This window comes from Musca autumnalis, unplaced genomic scaffold, assembly GCF_047663935.1.
Source record: "Musca autumnalis isolate F117 unplaced genomic scaffold, ASM4766393v1 scaffold_1, whole genome shotgun sequence".
NCBI classification, from domain to species: Eukaryota; Metazoa; Arthropoda; class Insecta; order Diptera; family Muscidae; genus Musca; species Musca autumnalis.
The window spans coordinates 233,419,364-233,438,003 of NW_027411644.1; the positions used below are offsets into that span (position 1 = coordinate 233,419,364).

Sequence of the window (18,640 nt, forward strand, 5' to 3'; positions counted from 1 at the left end):
ATATATGTAGTGTGGCATACACTAACGAACAAATTGGTCAGTTTTACACAAAATTTTGTTTCTTGAGACAGTCCGAGTTATGATAAATATTTCGAATTGAACAGTTTTCAACAATAAAAAAAACCGTAATAATTGTTTTATAACTAATGTTATTAATATATTTTTTTTTCTATAGGCCAGCGCAAATATGGTGGACCACCACCCAATTGGGATGGTCCCGTACCAGGTAATGGTTGCGAGGTATTTTGTGGGAAAATACCTAAAGATATGTTTGAAGATGAACTCATACCTCTGTTCGAAAATTGTGGCACCATTTGGGATCTACGATTAATGATGGACCCAATGACCGGTACAAATCGTGGCTATGCATTTGTAACATTCACCACAAGAGAAGCTGCATCAAATGCCGTTAAACAGGTATTTATTGCATACATAACTCAATAAATCTTGAATATCTCTGTCACTATCTCTTCCCCCCTTTTCCCCTGAATATGTTGTATATTTGCCACATACTATTATATCTGTCTCTATTTTTGCTACAATTGTAAGAGAACGACTAATTAAATCAGAAATCCACTTCAATAATTGACTTCTTATAATTCATATTTTAGGTTATCATATATTTTGATTTTTTTTCTTTTCTTTAAATATCAACATAACAATTCTAAATATTTGGCTTGTTTAGGCAAACTACTATTTACTATTGGTTACTACTATTTTCTTATGTAAACTGTAATATTTGTTTGTATTTAAATGAAAACCAAATACTTAGGCATTTTATTTCACCTCTATATATATGAACGTAACGTAATTGGTATCAATTTCTTTACTTTTAGTTTAATCTTCAAGCTTCTTATATGCTTTATTGTTATATAAAAATGTTTTATTTGTATGTAGTTCTTTTTATAGTAATCTCAATAAGTTAATTGTTATTAAAAAGTTATGTTTACATTAAACTTTTTGACTGTTCTATACTTTGTATTAAATAAATTGCTCTATAACAATTTTCAAAAACGTTAATGTAAACATAACTAAAGTTTGATGGTTTGATAATCATAATCAATCCAAGAAAATTGCAATAGTTGTTGTTATTTCTACATTTTTTTTCTGTCTTGATGCAAGTTGCATGAGTTGAAAGCAAAAAGTTATCTAAAAAACGTATTATAACAATTTCAATAGGAATATAATTCTAAGTTTGAAAAGTATGTATTACAAAAAGTTTTTTTCGGCGATTTGAAAAGAAGTCTCTTAAACAAAATATCCAAAATTCCAACTCCTCTTTTTTAACTGAAAAAAAAAAACAACATTTTAACAAAATTCCTTTCCTATTGCATTTTTAGTTTCTTTTTAGTTTCTTTTTAGTATATTTTCCTCTTTTGGTACGTATGCCGTAACTAGTGTAATACTATGTTTACATTTACGAAATCCACTCGATTTCAACTGTCGATTCCTTTGCGTATACGTCAAATGAAAGCACATCTGAAATCGAGTGGATTTCATTTGACGTTTGAGCAATGGAATTGACAGATGAAATCGAGTGGATTTCGTACATGTAAACATAGTGTAAGGGTGTGACAAGATAAAGGTAAACATTACAAATGCTTACCTTGCTAAATAGCCACATTCTCAGTAATTTTTTTTATCCTGAAAATCTGAAAATATTGGGTGTTCGAAAATTTTCGATTACAAATTCCTACAACATGTTTAAAAATTTTTAGTAATGGCATTCAACAATCAAATGTATTAGAATGCAAAAATAACTGTTAAACTGAAAACACAATCAATAAAGAAATAAAGACAAAATCGAACTTTGTTGCCCTTTGTCTTTTATTCTGATTGTGTTTCGGCCTATTTTCTAGTGACGACCTGGCTTTTTAATGTGCCTAAGTAATTCTGAATACAAATAATCGATATTTTCAAGCTAATAACATGCCAGAATAATTATTATTACCAGGATTTAACAAATTCTGCATTTTCCTTGAATTTGTGTCAATTTTAGGCATTAGCTATATTTAGCGATTAAATTGACGTGCATAGTATACCACACTGTAATGTGAGTAATGTAATGTGACAGCTAAAAATGTTGCATTTTAGTGTTTTTTGTTTTCTCAGGAGATTTAATTGGTACAAAAAAATATTGCTATTTTCGCGATTTTTCCACTGAAGTGTTGTACTTTTTTTATGCTATACCGCTATACCATTCTCACTGGTACATTAATGAAGTTGTCGTTTTTCCAACAAATGTTGCATACCTTGCATGACGCAATAAAAAGGTGTTATGTCAAAAACGGCTAATCATCATACAAGTTGTCAAAATGCATTATTGTGAATGAAATCATATACAAGGGTAAACCATGATGCAATACATAAGGTGAAACGATAAAGCCAGCTGATTTCACCCAATCTGTCAAATTCCTTGTCATTGTCAATTAATTGTATGAAAACGTAAACAAAAATTATGACAGCTTGAAGTACTTTAAATCAAAATAGTCTTTTTCTTGTAGTTTCTGGTTCACTTTATTAATTGCATTAAGGGGTAAACGCACAATAATACAGGTACAACGGCAAAAACAGCTGATTATCACATTAGTTGTCAAAATGCATTATTGTGAATAAAATTACATACAAAAGGAAAACAAGCAATTCACAGTAATGCGATATTTTGACCGATTATTGTTATCGATGTAACACCTTCTTATTCCGCCATGGGTAAACAATAGCAAACGAAATTTAAAAAAAAGTCACGTCTGTCTTGAATGTGAGCAACTGATGGGAGGGGACACCTTCAGTTCAGATAAGACATAATAAATAAATAAAATTTAATAATTTCTCCATTAACGACTAAATTGATTAGAATTACATCGCTGAATTTAGGTTTCATTTGAAATGCATATATTTTTTCCAGAAATATACCCAGTTTAAAGTAACATGAAAAAATTGTTTTAAGCTACGTTCACACTGGAGTTCATTATAGTGTAATACTCCTTTAATAATTTTCCATTTTATTTAACTTGTGTATATTTTCATATAATTTACGTGAAAAGAAATTTTGACAGACAGACAGTTTTAAACTAAATACCTACAATTTGTAATCGCAAACTTTTCGTCTACCCTATGTTTATCCTCCTAATCTAGCTTTTAAGTTACACTTTATTATACTTTTTATTGTATTTCTTTCTTTATCCCCTTAAGAACTCCTAGAAAGAAGAAAAAACATAATAATACTTTATAAGATATATTGATGTTATCTGCGCAATTATTTTGTAACAAGGAACGTAAAAACGACAAAAAAAGAAACCAAAAACAAATTTATTCCTAGTCTTCCTTGTTATTTGGCAAGAATTTTAGGTCATTTATTAACAGAGCCAGTAGCAGAAGGATTTCCCTACATTACAAATGGGCAACCAACAACAACAAAAAAGAAATTCTAAATTTATTTTTATCGAGGCGCAAGGAAAATTTATTATATAATAAAGAAAACTACTTTTTCTCTCCTCTTTGCATTCACCACCACCACCAAACCATAACATCGCATTTGGAAGACTACTTTTAATGTCACATGAATGTTTGAAAAGTTTTTTTTTTTGTTCATTCGAAACTATTGTAGCTGAGTTTACTTTACATTTCCATTTATCTCGCCTACATTTCAAATCTTCTCTTTTTTTATTTGATTCAAACAGTAGAGGAAAAAAATTCACATTTTTCCTAAAGCTGTTTGTCATGTTCATTGCCGTATCTCTTCCACCTCATCTTCATGTAGTGTTAAAGGCAATTTCTACTTGTCTACTTTATCAACTGCTGTTAGTTTAATTGTCTGGTTTTATTTTACTTCAATTGAAACGAGCATGTGAACTTTGTAATAATTTTTTTAGACCCTAGTTGATTAACTTTCCATTTCATCCTATCACCTCACCACACCCTTATTGATCTTTGATTAATCCTAATTTTTAATTTAGTTTTCACCCTATTAACATTTACAATTTGTATTTTATTGAAAACATTTTTTGGAACGCAGCATAATTTTGGCAAAATTGCCTTCAAAATTCTAAATTGGTAATTACAATACATACCCTAACCACCCTACCTACATTCATTTATTGAAATTTAATTTTAAGTATTATTTTTATTTCCTAACAAAAATGTCAATTGTAATATGTGGTCTGGATCTTGGAATAATAGACATTTTGCCAATTTCTGGGTCAAATATTTTTCTCATGAAATTAATGAAAAAAATATGGAATTTGCTCATTTGCAGGTGTTTGTAAAACTACTATTGCTTATCATAAAACAAAACGACACATAGAGGCCACATTGACGAGTGTGAGAAGCATATTTTGCTGTTAGATTCTAGATAAGAGTACAAATTCATAATGACAATTTAAAGTATTGTATGTTAATTCCACGTTGAATTTTCATTAAAAGCAATGTAACGCAATTGGCTTCGTTCTGTATAAGAATTATGTAAAATTGGTATTGTTGAACAATTCCTTTAAATATTCCCAATGATTTCTTTTTTCAATCTACCTTATTGAATATACCTTCATTCATAATACGGTATTATCGACCTCTCTCTCTCCTGTCTTATCACGTTTAATGTCACTTGAGTAATGTGTGAATTACTGAATAACGTAACGCATAGCAAATGATACAGCTAATTTCCTTTCAAATGATTAAAATGCCTTTTAAAACATCCAATAAGATGCAAAGATTTTATTTTCACAGAAATGACTCAATGCAAAAGAATTCATAGATTTCAACTCATATTTAAGCTGTTATTTTCAAATAACAAGGCTATTACGTTTGAGCGTGCTTTTTTTTAATATATATTTTGAACCCCTTCAAACTTGTCTCGTTTTCACGGAAATGATGATATAACTAAGCAGAATCATCAGCTTTTATTAAGAAATTAACTTGGTTTCAATCAGCAAGCATTTCCAAATATCCCAGAAGATTAGAAAATGTTGTTTCAGCCCCATGAAAATATCATACAATTTGTTCAACTTCTTTGGGTTACAATAAAGACTAATACTATGTTTACATTTACGAAATCCACTCGATTTCAACTGTCAATTCCTTTGCCTATACGTCAAATGAAAACTCATCTGAAATCGACTGGATTTCATTTGACGTTTGAGCAATGGAATTGACAGTTGAAATCGAGTGGATTTCGTAAATGTAAACATAGTCTAAACATGAATTTGTATTTTCTTATTACAATTGACATTTTTGCCATAATATTTCTCCCTACTGTATTTGTATTCTTGTAGTTTATTTTTTTTATATTTTTCCTATAATTTCCCTTATAATTTTCAATTTATTATTTAGTTGTTTTTTTAATATTTCCTCGTTATTTATTTAATTCAATTAAATTTTATTATTTATGTCCAACATTAAGAATTCCCATTATTATTATTTTTCCCCACGCTCTTTTTCTCTTCCCCCCACATAACTTTAGCTCGATAATCATGAAATAAAACCCGGCAAGTGTCTGAAAATTAATATAAGTGTGCCCAACCTGCGCCTGTTTGTAGGCAATATACCCAAATCAAAAGGCAAAGAGGAGATTTTAGAGGAATTTGGTAAATTAACAGGTAAATTCACAAAGCGAAATTCTTTAAATCTGTTTTTCTAAAAATATTTTTATTCAAATTTATTAAAAACATTATCATGGATTTTCTTGTCTTGTCTAAAGTCTATCCATGATGATGATGAAATCAATATGGTAAGCGTTGAATAAACCTAATATATAAGACGCAAATTGGCTAAACAAAAATCCAATTGGCTACAAATGAAATTTCTAATTGGCTAAAATAATACCAATTGGCTGGGGCGGGTTTTTCTACCATAGTCTACGTTGATTTTTTTCCTGGTAGGAACTTTTTTATGTGAACTGTCTTTTTCCACTCACACGACGAACTGTTTTATCGACTGTATAACAGTTTTCAAATTTCTAAAAGTACGTTTATACTGAGGCCTATTACCAAGGGTCTATCTTGATTAGTTTGATAATTTAATACATTTTATGTCAAATCAAATCAAGATAGCACCATTATAACGATAATTTACTCAAGTACAAATGTACTCTACGTTAACTATGAAAAGAACGACTTTATTTGAACTATAAAAATTCTCTATGTAGCAAAAATACCTTTTTTAAACCAAGGTTTTTTTTTAATTTTAAATAAGAAATATATAAATATTTAAACGTAAAACAAATAACATGCACTAAATTCCTGTGCTATTTAATTATTTTTATTTGCAATATAATTTTTCTATAATTTACTGCTTTATAATATATCTACAATATATTTTTAATAACGCATTTTTTTAATTCATCATCCTCATCATATCACCTATTACTACGAGACTATCTTTTCAAATTCTGCGTTATAGTTTCTCATAATTTAGGTTAGATCAATGTAGGGGGCAAATCATTTATCCATGATGCTTGGTTTACATTGGTGCTCATTATAGTCATAACTACTCCGTTGTGATTTGTTTGATGTAAACGGTCGATTGCCAAATACGCCAGTTCATCACATGAAATTCGAAGAATTTCTGTTGTAATTAGATTATTTCATTTGAGATTCGAAACATTTCAGTTGTAATTTGAGAATTCCAATTAAAATTCGAACTATTTTATTCATAATTTGATTTTTTTCATGCGTAATTCGAATTTTTTATTTGTAGTTCGAATTATTTGATTTGTAATTCGAATTATTTGATTTGTAATTCGAATTTATTTTTAGAGATGACAATCAAATTTTTTTAATTGTAAATCGAAAATTTTCGTTTGTAATTTGAGTTTGAATAATTTGAATTTTAAATGAAAAATTCTAATTACAAATAGAAAATTTCGAATTACAAATAAAATATTAATTCGAATTACAACTTGAATAGTTGTCAAAATGCACTATTGTGAATGGCATCACATATAAAAGCTAAACAATAGTGAACGAAATGTTAACACACTTTGACGTTTAGACTGAATTTGAGCAACTGATACAATTTGCCATGATACAATCTAAAAATTTTCGTCAAAAAATCACAGCTGAATAATGTATACAGTAATAAGCATTAGTGTAAACGAAGCTTAACCATTAAAATTAAGGGCCTGTTTCCGTATGTCGAAAGAAGAATGTGTGCGAAAGAAACACGTCCAAACTCTTGTGAGTTTTTCAAATTTGTTTTTTGTTTTGAAGCAAAAGCAAAGGTAAAACTTTTTCGAAAACTATAGTTCGGGCGTGTTTCATTCGCACACATTCTTATTTCGAAATACAGAAACTGGGTGTAAAGCCTGTTTCACTATGTCGAAAGAAAATGATTGCGAACGAAAAACACCTTAACCTTGGTTTTCATGGCAATATTGACTTTGTGTTTGCTTTAAAACAACTACAAAATTAAAAAATCATACACGAGTTTAGTTGTTTTTTTTCGTTTTCATTTTCGTTCGACATAGTGAAACAGGCTGTAATAATGTCCAAAAAATTTCCTACATTGATCTGTAATTACATCAAATGATTTTGTTTTATATTTCAAATTCCATATTTATGCATTTCATTATTATTTTTATTTATGGAAAAACGGCACCATAATCTTCGTACATAAAATTAAAGAATATTTTTTATAAAAATGTCTAAATGCTATTTCACCAATTAACTATTTTACACAAATTATTTTGGAAACTAAAACTGCTCATAATTTTTAAAATTATTTTATTTAAACTTTCGAAAATAAAAGAAACAATTTCTTTCTGTAAATCTCCAGTCATTAACATCTTGTCTATTGAAATATTTTTAAAGTTCTAAACACACAACACCCATTTTATATCCATAAATTTAATATTTTACTTTCTTAAACTTGTATATATAAACTTATAAATGTTTTCATATTGTTCATAAAAGAATGGCAAATTGTTGTTATTGAAAATACTTGCGGATGACAATGTGATATTTGTAATTGCAGTTTTTAATATGCTCTATATAAAAAATCGTCCACATGTTCAATTACAGAATCTTTTGAGAAGATCGATTCCCAATAGGTAACTAAAAATACAAGTTGTAGACCAAAAAACATCTCAGCGTATTGCTGGCTTCCATTTCCTGAATATTTTTCAGGCAAGTAAAACCATGGCACAATAATACAGGTACAACCATGGTGGAATTAGAAGGTGTTACATCAAATCATGTTAAATGTCAAATTTTCTCACAATAATGCATTACTGTGAATTGCTTGTTTACATTTTGTATGTTATTTTATTCACAATAACGCATTTTGACAACTGGTATGAAGATCAGCTGTTTTTATTATACCACCATGGGTACAACGGTAAAAACAGCTGATTATCACATTAGTTGTCAAAATGCATTATTGTGAATAAAATTACATACAAAAGGTAAACAAGCAATTCACAGTAATGCGTTATTTTGACGTTTGGTGTGGTAAATGGCCCGATTATTGTTATCGATGTAACACCTTCTTATTCCGCCATGAGTAAAACGTATGTACAAGTGGTGTCGTTACAGCACATTTACATTATAGCTTTTGGCCTGGTTAACATGTTTTTATGTAAATTCACTTGCTTATCCGATCAAATCTGACTAGATTTGCCATAAAAATAAGCGTCTCATAAGTTGAGCTGGCAAAAAATCGATGGCACTATCGATAATGTCGATTATTTAAAAAAAAAATCAAAATTCATTAAAATAAATAGAAATTTCGCGAAATGTGGATGTGAGAAAGTAAGTCCGTAGTCACACGTACAAATTTTTAGGAAAAGTAAAATGTATTCTTGTATATTTTTATCGATATTATCGGATTAAAAATCCCTAACAAAAACTTCATTGAAATAAATAGAAATTTCGCGGTTTTTCGGTTTTGTGGATGTGAGAAAGTAAGTCCGTAGTCACGCGTCGAAATTTGTCGGAAAAGTAAAACGTTTTTTTTTTTTTGTATATTTTTACAGTGTTTTATTAAACTCGCTGTTTTTCTCCTTTATATTTCTGTGAACAAATGTGCAAAAAGTCCAGAAAAGCATAGACATTTCCGCCACGTTCATTTCCAAATTAATGATGACTACAAATTAACGATAGTATCGATGGAAATCGATTTTTTTGGATGAAATATCGAAAATACCCATGTTCTGTTCCAGAACCTGCAAGAAGCTACTATTTTTTACTACGATAACATTTTTTCCTTTATGTTATCGAAAAAATAGTAAAAATTAGTAGATTCTTGCAGTACTGGTACAGACCACCAATGTTTGGAATATCGATAATTTGCAAGCTCTACTGCAACTCTGTCTTGTAGAATAAATCCGAACACTTCCTAAAAGAGTACCAAAAGTTGCATCAGTTACTGTGAGTCCTCCGTTACGTCTTGCGTTTTAAATTGACATCAACAAATTTATTAAATCCAGTGGGTCTGTCTTTATTAATGTAAATATTCATTTTATTAGGCATGAGGTTTGGACTCGGCGATAATAATAGAGATCCCATACCATAGAACTAGATATAGAATCGGGCTGCAACCATTGTTATGTATGGAATTATATCGCTGCTTTTAGGGATCTACAAACTGTTTTGTTTTTTTGGGATTTCTAAACAAATGCTAATAAAATGTAACCAACGGGGTGTCACGACTCCATAATTGATTTCGTATAACTATAGTTTTTCGTCGGTATTCGGTTTGAATTTAACACAGCAACCATTCTACTGTATTATCAATTTAAATAAGTCGATAAAAATGACATCAGCCAGGGATGGGAGTGGAAGTTTTTATAAGTTTTTTTTTTTCATCACAGTGGCTTTGAAAATTCAATTCTTACACACACACAGTAATCATTTTTTCTGATTGAAAGAAGTGTGAAATTTGTCTTGCATAGAGTAATAGATACATACCCTTCAGAGGGGGAATATTTTCATTCATTTGAAATTTTAAAGGTTTATGTGCACGTTTTTCCTTTAAACCGAAGTTGTTTATCTGTCACAGTTTCTCAACAATTTGCCATTATATTATGCAACATATTCTATAGGATTTTGTTAATATAGAAAATCACATTAATGCTCCATAATATAATATACATAGAAATTCACCTTTTTTTGGTTTTATGATCTTTATTTTCCAGAACATAATTCATATCTATATTTTAATTTATTCGTATGTATTTTCATTTTTGAACTAACAATGCTTTTTCTAAACCAAAAATTATATTCAACATCAAAATATTGTATAAAAGTCAGAATATTTGAATATTCTACAATTTTAAAATTTTGTAATAAATATTTTTTCCATTTTTATTTGGCACGTAAATAATAAAAAAAACCCAAAACAAAAATTCCTAATTGAACTCTGTCTTTATAAAAAAAAACCACTAAGTATTTACACAATATTTTCACATAGAATTTTAAAAATACAACGTTCAAATTCAATTGAATTTAAAATACTATGTGAAAATTTTAAATTAAAACATAAACTTAAAATAGCCATAAGCTGTTACTTTGTGTCAATTTGAAAATATTTTTATTTTCAAATTGACATTGCTATTTCAGCTATTATATCCATTTATGTTTTAATTTTTTGTGCAAAATATTTTCCACTATCTACCCACCCACCCATCCATCCGCCCAACTTTTCATCTGTGTGTGTGTGTTTTTGTGTATCTTTTGTTGTGTATTTGCTACAATTTTTTAACAATTTCCAGCTGAATGATTATGAAATTCGGAAAGGCAAAAAGATTGGTGTAACGATATCATTTAATAATCACCGGCTTTTTGTCGGCAATATACCTAAGAATAGAGATCATGATGAATTAATTGAGGAATTTTCTAAACATGCACGTAAGTGGTGAATTTTGACAAAAATAAAAACAAATAAAACAAGAACAAATTGAATAAAAATTATAACTTTGCAATATCTATAAAAAAAAGAACAGGACAACCAATAAAACAAAATAATTCCCAACACCAAAAAAAAATCTACCAACAAAATAAAAAATAACCCACCTTACCCCATAACTCCGTTTAATTGGTGCACAAATTGGTAAACAACAAATATAATTGGTTATGTAATTGATAATTGATTTTTACAAAGCGTAAGTTGCAGAAGATGGTTATCAACAAAATAAATAAAAATTCTAATAACTAAATAAAGGCCAATTGGTTGATATAATTGGATTTTTGTGAAAATTTTGCAATTTTCGCTTTTCACATTTTGTTTCCTTTATTATTTTGGACATAAACACATAAAAATTCTACTTACAAAATCTTCATCTACAGGTGAAAATTATATTTTTTCCTTAGTCATACTTTGTTGCTACTCTTAAAACAAAAAAACAAAAATATTTTCCCCCAAAAAAATGAATGCAATTAAAAATTTAAAGATGAAATTTTGTGATTGGAATTTTTGTTGTTTATATTGAAAAATTATTTTCCTTTTATTATTTTTTTATTATTACTACTATAAACAACAATACAAAAAATACAACAAGAAAAAAATTGAGATATTTGTTTAATTCTCCTTCTGTAGCTTGACAATTTTTTTCACTAAAATGGAAAATAGATGAAAATTAAAAAAAAAATAATATATTAAGAAAAGTATGTTATTTAAAAACAACAATAAAAAATGGAAAACCACATGCCAAATTCGCTTTTCTTTATAAACAAAAAACAAGAGTATTTTCTATTAAATTTTCTGTTGACTTTTTAATAATACAATTGAAGAGCTACAGTAAATAAAAGTATGGTAAGAAATTTTATAAACAAAATTTTTGGATGAAATAATAAATTAAACATAATTATTATTGGGTCTATTTTCTTTCTATTTCTATCTATCTCTCTCTCTACTATCTGTCTTTCAAAAGAAGAAAAAATCTTAAAATCAAAATTTTTGAAATATAATCTTCACCTGATAATAAACATACAATAATAACTCAAAGTAGAGGTTAAAACGTTATTTGACACTATGACTCATATAAACGAGCTGGAAATCAAATGAAATATAACATCACGGAACCAGAAAACCTATTGAAGGAAACATAATGTCACTTAAGGCTAATGGATCGGATGCGGATACAAAATTCCCTAAAAGAAATAGATTTTTTCGTTTTAGCCCTGTTTAAGTTAAAAATATTGTGTCTCGCCATTTAAATTATGCAAAAATCTATTAGTTCTACATTTCTGCCCCACGTTTTAGCAGGGGCGCTATACAACTAACACTCGGTTTTGAGTAATTTGACTGTAACTTTGTTATGTGCTGTATAAAAATTACTTTTTTTTAAATACAAGGCGTTTTAACCTCAACTTTAACAGTGTTCCCCAACGCCCGTTCTTTCAAAATATAGAAAATAGAAAATTTTTCAAGTAGTCCTGTTTTTTTGTAATTTTACCACAAAATCCAAAAGAAACATTTTGTTTTGAAGCACTCACAACTGAAACAAAAGGAAGAAATTTTAAAATAATAATGACTGGAGACTGGCCAACAAATCCCAACAACAAAGGTTACATGTGTATTTTCTTTAAAAAAAAAAGATGTAAACAACTCTTCCCACAACCACCACCACCACTACTACAAATTACATTGTCAAAAAATTGTCAAAGGTTGTTTAAAAATTTGTATATTTTACATTGGTTACAAGCCTTATACTCCACTACACCACCACTTGGAACAATAAAAACGAAAAAGAAGCTGTCAACTCTATAAAAATTCTAAAAACTATTCTGTGTTTTTTTTTACTTTCAATTTTATGTAAACCATAATTATATTCTATATATACAACCTCTCAATATTTCTCTATTTGTCTTCTTAACTAAATGTGTTTTAATTGTGTTTTTTTGAACAATTTAATTTTGTTATTGAATATTATTACCCATCATAATGTTTTTCGTTTTTGTTAATTTTTTCTATGTGTATTTTTTATGTTTTATTTTTGGTGTTAAACAAATATAAAAAACATAAATAAATTCCAATATAAAATGAAAAATACAAACTATGTACAAAGCAAAATTGTTTAAAATTTTAATAAAAATTAATCTATATAAATAAGTGTTTTTAAGTATTAATTTTTAGTTGCTCAAAACACCACATATTTTTCAAGGTACTAAACAAAAAAGAAAGCCACAAGAAATTAACAAAAACAAAAGCGTTTTTGGCATTGGTTATAAAGGTCAACAGGATCTAAAATTTTATATAATATTTTCAAAATTCCCAAAGGAAAATTATGACCTTAAAAGTGTTGTAAAACAAAATTTAAAAAATTGAAAGATTTTTTTTTGTTGTATTTTTTCTGTTGTTTTTAATTTTATACACACTTAACCTTAAAATAGTAAATATTTTATAGGGTCTTTTTTGTTTTGTTTTAAAATGTTTCTAATTTTGATTATTTTTGTTTTACTTTGCAATTCGTTTTTTCTTATGCAGCCGGCCTTATTGAAGTGATAATTTATAGTTCACCAGATGATAAGAAAAAGAATCGTGGTTTCTGTTTTCTCGAATATGAATCACACAAAGCCGCTTCATTAGCCAAACGGCGACTTGGCACTGGTAGAACCAAGGTAAGCATACAAATATTTTGTTAAAATGATTTTTTTTAACTTTATATGTTTTGTGTTTTCTTCTGCATTCACAGGTTTGGGGATGTGATATTATTGTCGACTGGGCAGATCCACAAGAGGAGCCGGATGAACAAACAATGTCCAAAGTTAAAGTTCTCTATGTTAGAAACTTAACTCAGGATGTTACAGAGGATAAATTAAAGGTAAGTGCAGTGTGTGAAATAACCTAAACAAGACTATCACTGAGTTTATTTTTAACTAAATAATTCTATAAAAAATGTTAATAGCCATTCTTAAGACAAGTTTGTTGTGAATAATTAGGCCGCCATGCAGGGTTATAGTTAGCAGGAAAGTCATTGACAAAGGAATCCTGAGTTTTATAATCATACAAAGTGCAAAGCAATATTTCCAGGGTTAAAGGATTGAACACAAAACGGTTCTAATTCCATTAGATATAGCGAGGAAATACAATACAAAAATATAACTATTTTCAAACCATCGCATTGATCATGACAACAATTTTTGGGAACAAATATGACCAACTCTTTGGGTCCCAACTGGATATCATCCACTTTTCATGCAACCGCTATTCCAATATATCTTCTCTAATTGGTTTTTCAAATAGATCTCATGATATCTCTTATTAAAGTGTGGATGCTCATATTTGAACAGTTTACATTGACCAAGCAGCATATGTTGGCCAAAGTTGTGCTTTTATATCATTACTTTGTCTCATTAATGGCTGTTTTGAAGTAATTTCAAGTATGTGGTATTGATCTTCCACGTTTGTTTCGAATCGCCGCCAGGACGTCTTCGCGTTAGTTCGGATTTTATGGCCTCATCTAAACCGGGCTAAATCTACACTTTTTTGCATTTATCAGGTCTTTATATCAGAAACGAATAGGAATTTGGCCTTGATGTCTTTAGCAATATTGTAGCCCTAAACTAGTAGAACTTATCTTTTGAAAAAACCACATAAGAAACTCCATCTAGGGCATCAAAATCTATAAAATATAGAAAATTTTACATAATTGCTGAAATTCTGGTCAGTATCGGCTAAACTGTTGGGAGTTGAGCCAAGTAACCTTTTGCAAAAATCTTCCAAATAAAGTTCTCAACAATTCTTTAGAACATTCTGAAACTCTAAAATGATTATTTCATGTTGTTTCAGCGATATTTTGCATCATATCTTTTACAACACGTATTTCAAACACAGTTCACACCAACAGTTTATTCTCGCATTTCGGGTTTTATAACAATGACATGTCCTGAAGAATTATGTATTACATTCCGGGGAATATTTTTCCAAAAGAAAATATTCAGAAAAAATTAACGGTTTTGGAGATACGGTGCGAAATGTATAAAAATTGTGGAATTGTTGCATATATTTTGATGGCTGTTTTGAAGTAATTTCAAATATGTGGTATTGATCTGGTATTGATCTTCCACGTTTGTTTCGCATCGCCGAGACGTCTTCGCGTTAGGTTTTTGGTTGTGCAGCTGGCAATATTGTAGGCAGTTACTTCATTCGTTAGCTAGCGTTTCATTGTGTTCATCCTCATAAGAGAAAAAGAGGAAATAGGAAATGGTAGAAGAGAGTAGGACAAGTAATGATGGACTTGAACATAACAAACAGGACTGTGGGGGGAGAAGTTGGGGAATAGATTTAATCTCATGGGAACCAAACAATCTGTGCTTTTTGCCCATATGACAAGGACACCAACAGAGAAGGTGGTCGATGCCCTCGGCTTCGCAGAGTATGATGTACTCAATATTGTTGTCCTCGCACTTGCTGGTCATCTTATGCGGCAGTGATTAGTGTTGCCCATTACATCAATTCTGATCTCAGACTTGCTAAGGGTATCGACGCTTTTCTATTGTCAGATGTTGCTATTTTTATGGACAGCTACTTGACTCGGCGACCAGCGATCCATTATGTGAATCATGAAAAGAATTGTAGAGTGAAGGTATACGGGATGGGGATGAATAGGAAGGTGGAGAGTATTGACATCAAGTAACATGTAGGGATGGAGTAGAAAGTTTAGATCAAACAGTCCCGCGTCATAGGCATTTAAGTCTCCTCAGCATTTAAACTGAGGAAGTAGGAAAGAAATTCGATTTCATGTGAACCAAACAGTTTGTTCATTTTGTCCATAATACCGTGGTGCAATAGCATGCACACCCACCTTGCACAATATATGACCGGGTTCGATTCCCAGGCCTGGCCACATCAAGTTTTCAACGGTGGCAAAATACCCCTCAGTGTAATATTAGCGTCATTTCCTGAGTATTTCAGCCATGTAAAACTAATCTACAAGTGGTGCCTTAAGTCACGTCTTTCGGACTCGGCAATAAACAGTAGGTCCCATATCACTAATCTCTTGTTATGAGAGAAGTCTACTTGCCCCTCCTGGGATGCTTATTGAACAATTATAATTATATACTGGATCAAAGACAGAGAACGTGCATGATTGTTTCGGTTTATTCCTCGTCTTCGCAGAACCTGCAGTACTCAATATTGTCGTTGTTGTTGTTGTAACAGTGTTTGTTATTATGTTTGTATGTTCGTTGTTCTGTTCAATCTGGCTCTGGGTCTATCTCCAGTTCCAGGCTTCCAGTGGCTGCTTCTATGGGATCTAACCACAGATCCACATACATAGATATACATACGTATGTTTGTATTTGTTTCAATATTGTCGTCCACCCACTTGGTGGTCATCTATGACCAGTCTTAAGACAAAGTAAGGGCGGCCAGATTAAACTCGTTACGTTGCAGGTCATCATGAATTTCGAAGAAGCAGAGTGAGGGTTTGGCACAGCCCACCACCAGTAGGCCGGAAGATAGACAACCCCGTCTTACGCGCGTTAGTAGCTCACAATATATTATTGCAGATGTCATATATCGTTATAGAACTCTTAGATTATTATTTTAATGAAATATAATTTTAATAAGTATACATGATTGCGCCTAAATGTATGCAACATATTTCATTTTCTTACCTAATGGAGCCAATAGTTTTTTTTCATATCAAACGTTCGACTGTCTCAATATAAGATTAGCCATTCTTCAGCTAAATGTTGAAAACATAATGAAATAATAGGAATTTTTGCCGAATTAAAGTATTTTGGTTTCGTTGATATATCATTCATGACAGTTACATCTTGTTAGCTACAAGTAAGAGAGGTTAAGTGGAAATTGTTACATGATTGCTTATTGATTCATTCGAAAGTTGTCTTGAGCTGTCATGATGAGATCTAATGAGTCTAGTAAAGGTTCCTAATTATGCTTTAATCTCATAGCTTGTAATTGTCTCCTACCTATGTTCACATTTCTTTCCTTCCTTATTTTGTATTTAAAAATTAATTTCTCTTATTTTATTTTATAGGAACAATTTGAGCAATATGGCAAAGTTGAACGTGTTAAGAAAATAAAAGACTATGCTTTTGTGCATTTCGAGGATCGTGATAGTGCTGTTGTGGCAATGAGAGCTTTAAATGGCAAAGAAGTTGGTGCTTCTAATATGGAGGTAATTATTATTTTTAAACAATATTATTTTTAAATAAAGCGTATTTATTATTCGTATTGTTATCTCATATTAACATACTCTCCTCCCACATTTCATTAAGGTATCTTTGGCAAAACCACCATCGGATAAAAAGAAAAAAGAAGAAATATTACGTGCTCGTGAACGCCGTATGATGCAAATGATGCAAGGACGTCCTGGTCTTGTAGGGTAAGTTAAACAATGAAATATGTATTTGTTTGTTAATATGTAAACAAACAAAAAAACACAATGAAGTATCAAAATTCCCAGAGGAAAATTTATAACAAATTGGCAGATACAAGAATCCAAAAACAATTAACTCTGATTTACAAATGACATCTTGGCTCCCTAAAAATGAAACTTTTCTGACTCTTTATCTTTTGAAACATTGGTAATTTAATGTGCCTTTTACATTTCTATAATATAAAGTAGCTTCATAATAGAAGCAATCAGTTTAAAGCTCACAATACCTTCTTACTTAGATCTTATATCTCGTTATAGAACGTTTGGATATTATAAAAAATATCTTATTTTTGGCGCTTTATAAAACAAGAATTTTAACGAGAAATATATGGCTATGTTCTGAGACACACATCACCTCTCACTTCAGGCCTCAAGTTCACGCTTTCAACAATTTTATGGACGCATTAGGATATACTCTTCTTATTAAATACCCTAATGAAACTTAGCCCCAAAAAATTCGCAAAAATTAAGAGTAAATGGCGCGAAAAAAATGCTTGGGGCGTGAAGTGAGAGGTGAAGTGTGTCTTAAAACATACCCGATAGTCTTAGGTATACATTATGGCGCCAAAATGTATGCAACATATTTTATATTAGAATTTTTTGAGATATACTGTTGAAATTTCTCGAAACCTCGTATGGAATGGAGCTTTATGGGGATTTTATGAAAGTATTTTGAAATTATGATTGAATTAATGTGCATTAATGATTAGGAATCATTATGAGGATTAATAACAGATGGGACTATAATAGTAAATACTTCAATCCTACGAATTATTTTTACTTGCAACATTCAAAATTAAAAAAAAAAACAATTTGGGGCATACTCAATTACGCAAAGTTTTTTGGGATATTTGTCAATATGGTTCCTAAATTATAATTTTTGGAAGAAAATGTATTCATGTGGGTTCTTTGACTTGACGACATGTTATACTAATATATTATATTACTTTGTATTGCAAATGTAAAAGGCATATAACAACAAATTCGGTCAATCTTAACATTTCATTATGTTTCTTCCCTTCCTATACACCATACTTTTTTGCAATAGCAACAATTTATTTATTAATTTGTTTTATCCTTTTTTTCTTTTTTATTATTTGAATTCTATTGCCCGTTTATTAACGAAATACCGAATATAAACTTGATCTACCAACACAACCACCACTACTACTACTACTTCTACTGCCACAATTTTATTATTTGCCAACGAATGTTATGACTTCTGCCTACTATAAATACTACTACTACTCTACCGATAACAACCAATATAATATCCACTCTACTACCCATCACCAAACAACC

The 18,640-nt window shown here is 30.0% G+C and overlaps 1 protein-coding gene across 50 annotated transcripts in view; it reads left to right on the plus strand.

The window, feature by feature from the left end:
* The window catches only part of Syp (synaptotagmin binding cytoplasmic RNA interacting protein), a 329,536-nt gene that overhangs the window by 278,924 nt on the left and 31,972 nt on the right, over positions 1–18,640 (plus strand). For 30 of the 50 annotated variants that reach the window (XM_073960381.1, XM_073960382.1, XM_073960378.1 and 27 more), the window contains 6 exons: positions 176–417; positions 10,703–10,838; positions 13,417–13,550; positions 13,625–13,753; positions 16,937–17,077; positions 17,178–17,284. In XM_073960381.1, the coding sequence (XP_073816482.1) occupies positions 176–417; positions 10,703–10,838; positions 13,417–13,550; positions 13,625–13,753; positions 16,937–17,077; positions 17,178–17,284 (889 nt within the window). Of the gene's footprint in view, positions 1–175; positions 418–5,455; positions 5,592–10,702; positions 10,839–13,416; positions 13,551–13,624; positions 13,754–16,936; positions 17,078–17,177; positions 17,285–18,640 lie in introns of all 50 variants that reach the window. The other 20 variants (XM_073960396.1, XM_073960380.1, XM_073960390.1 and 17 more) reach the window with 1 other exon arrangement.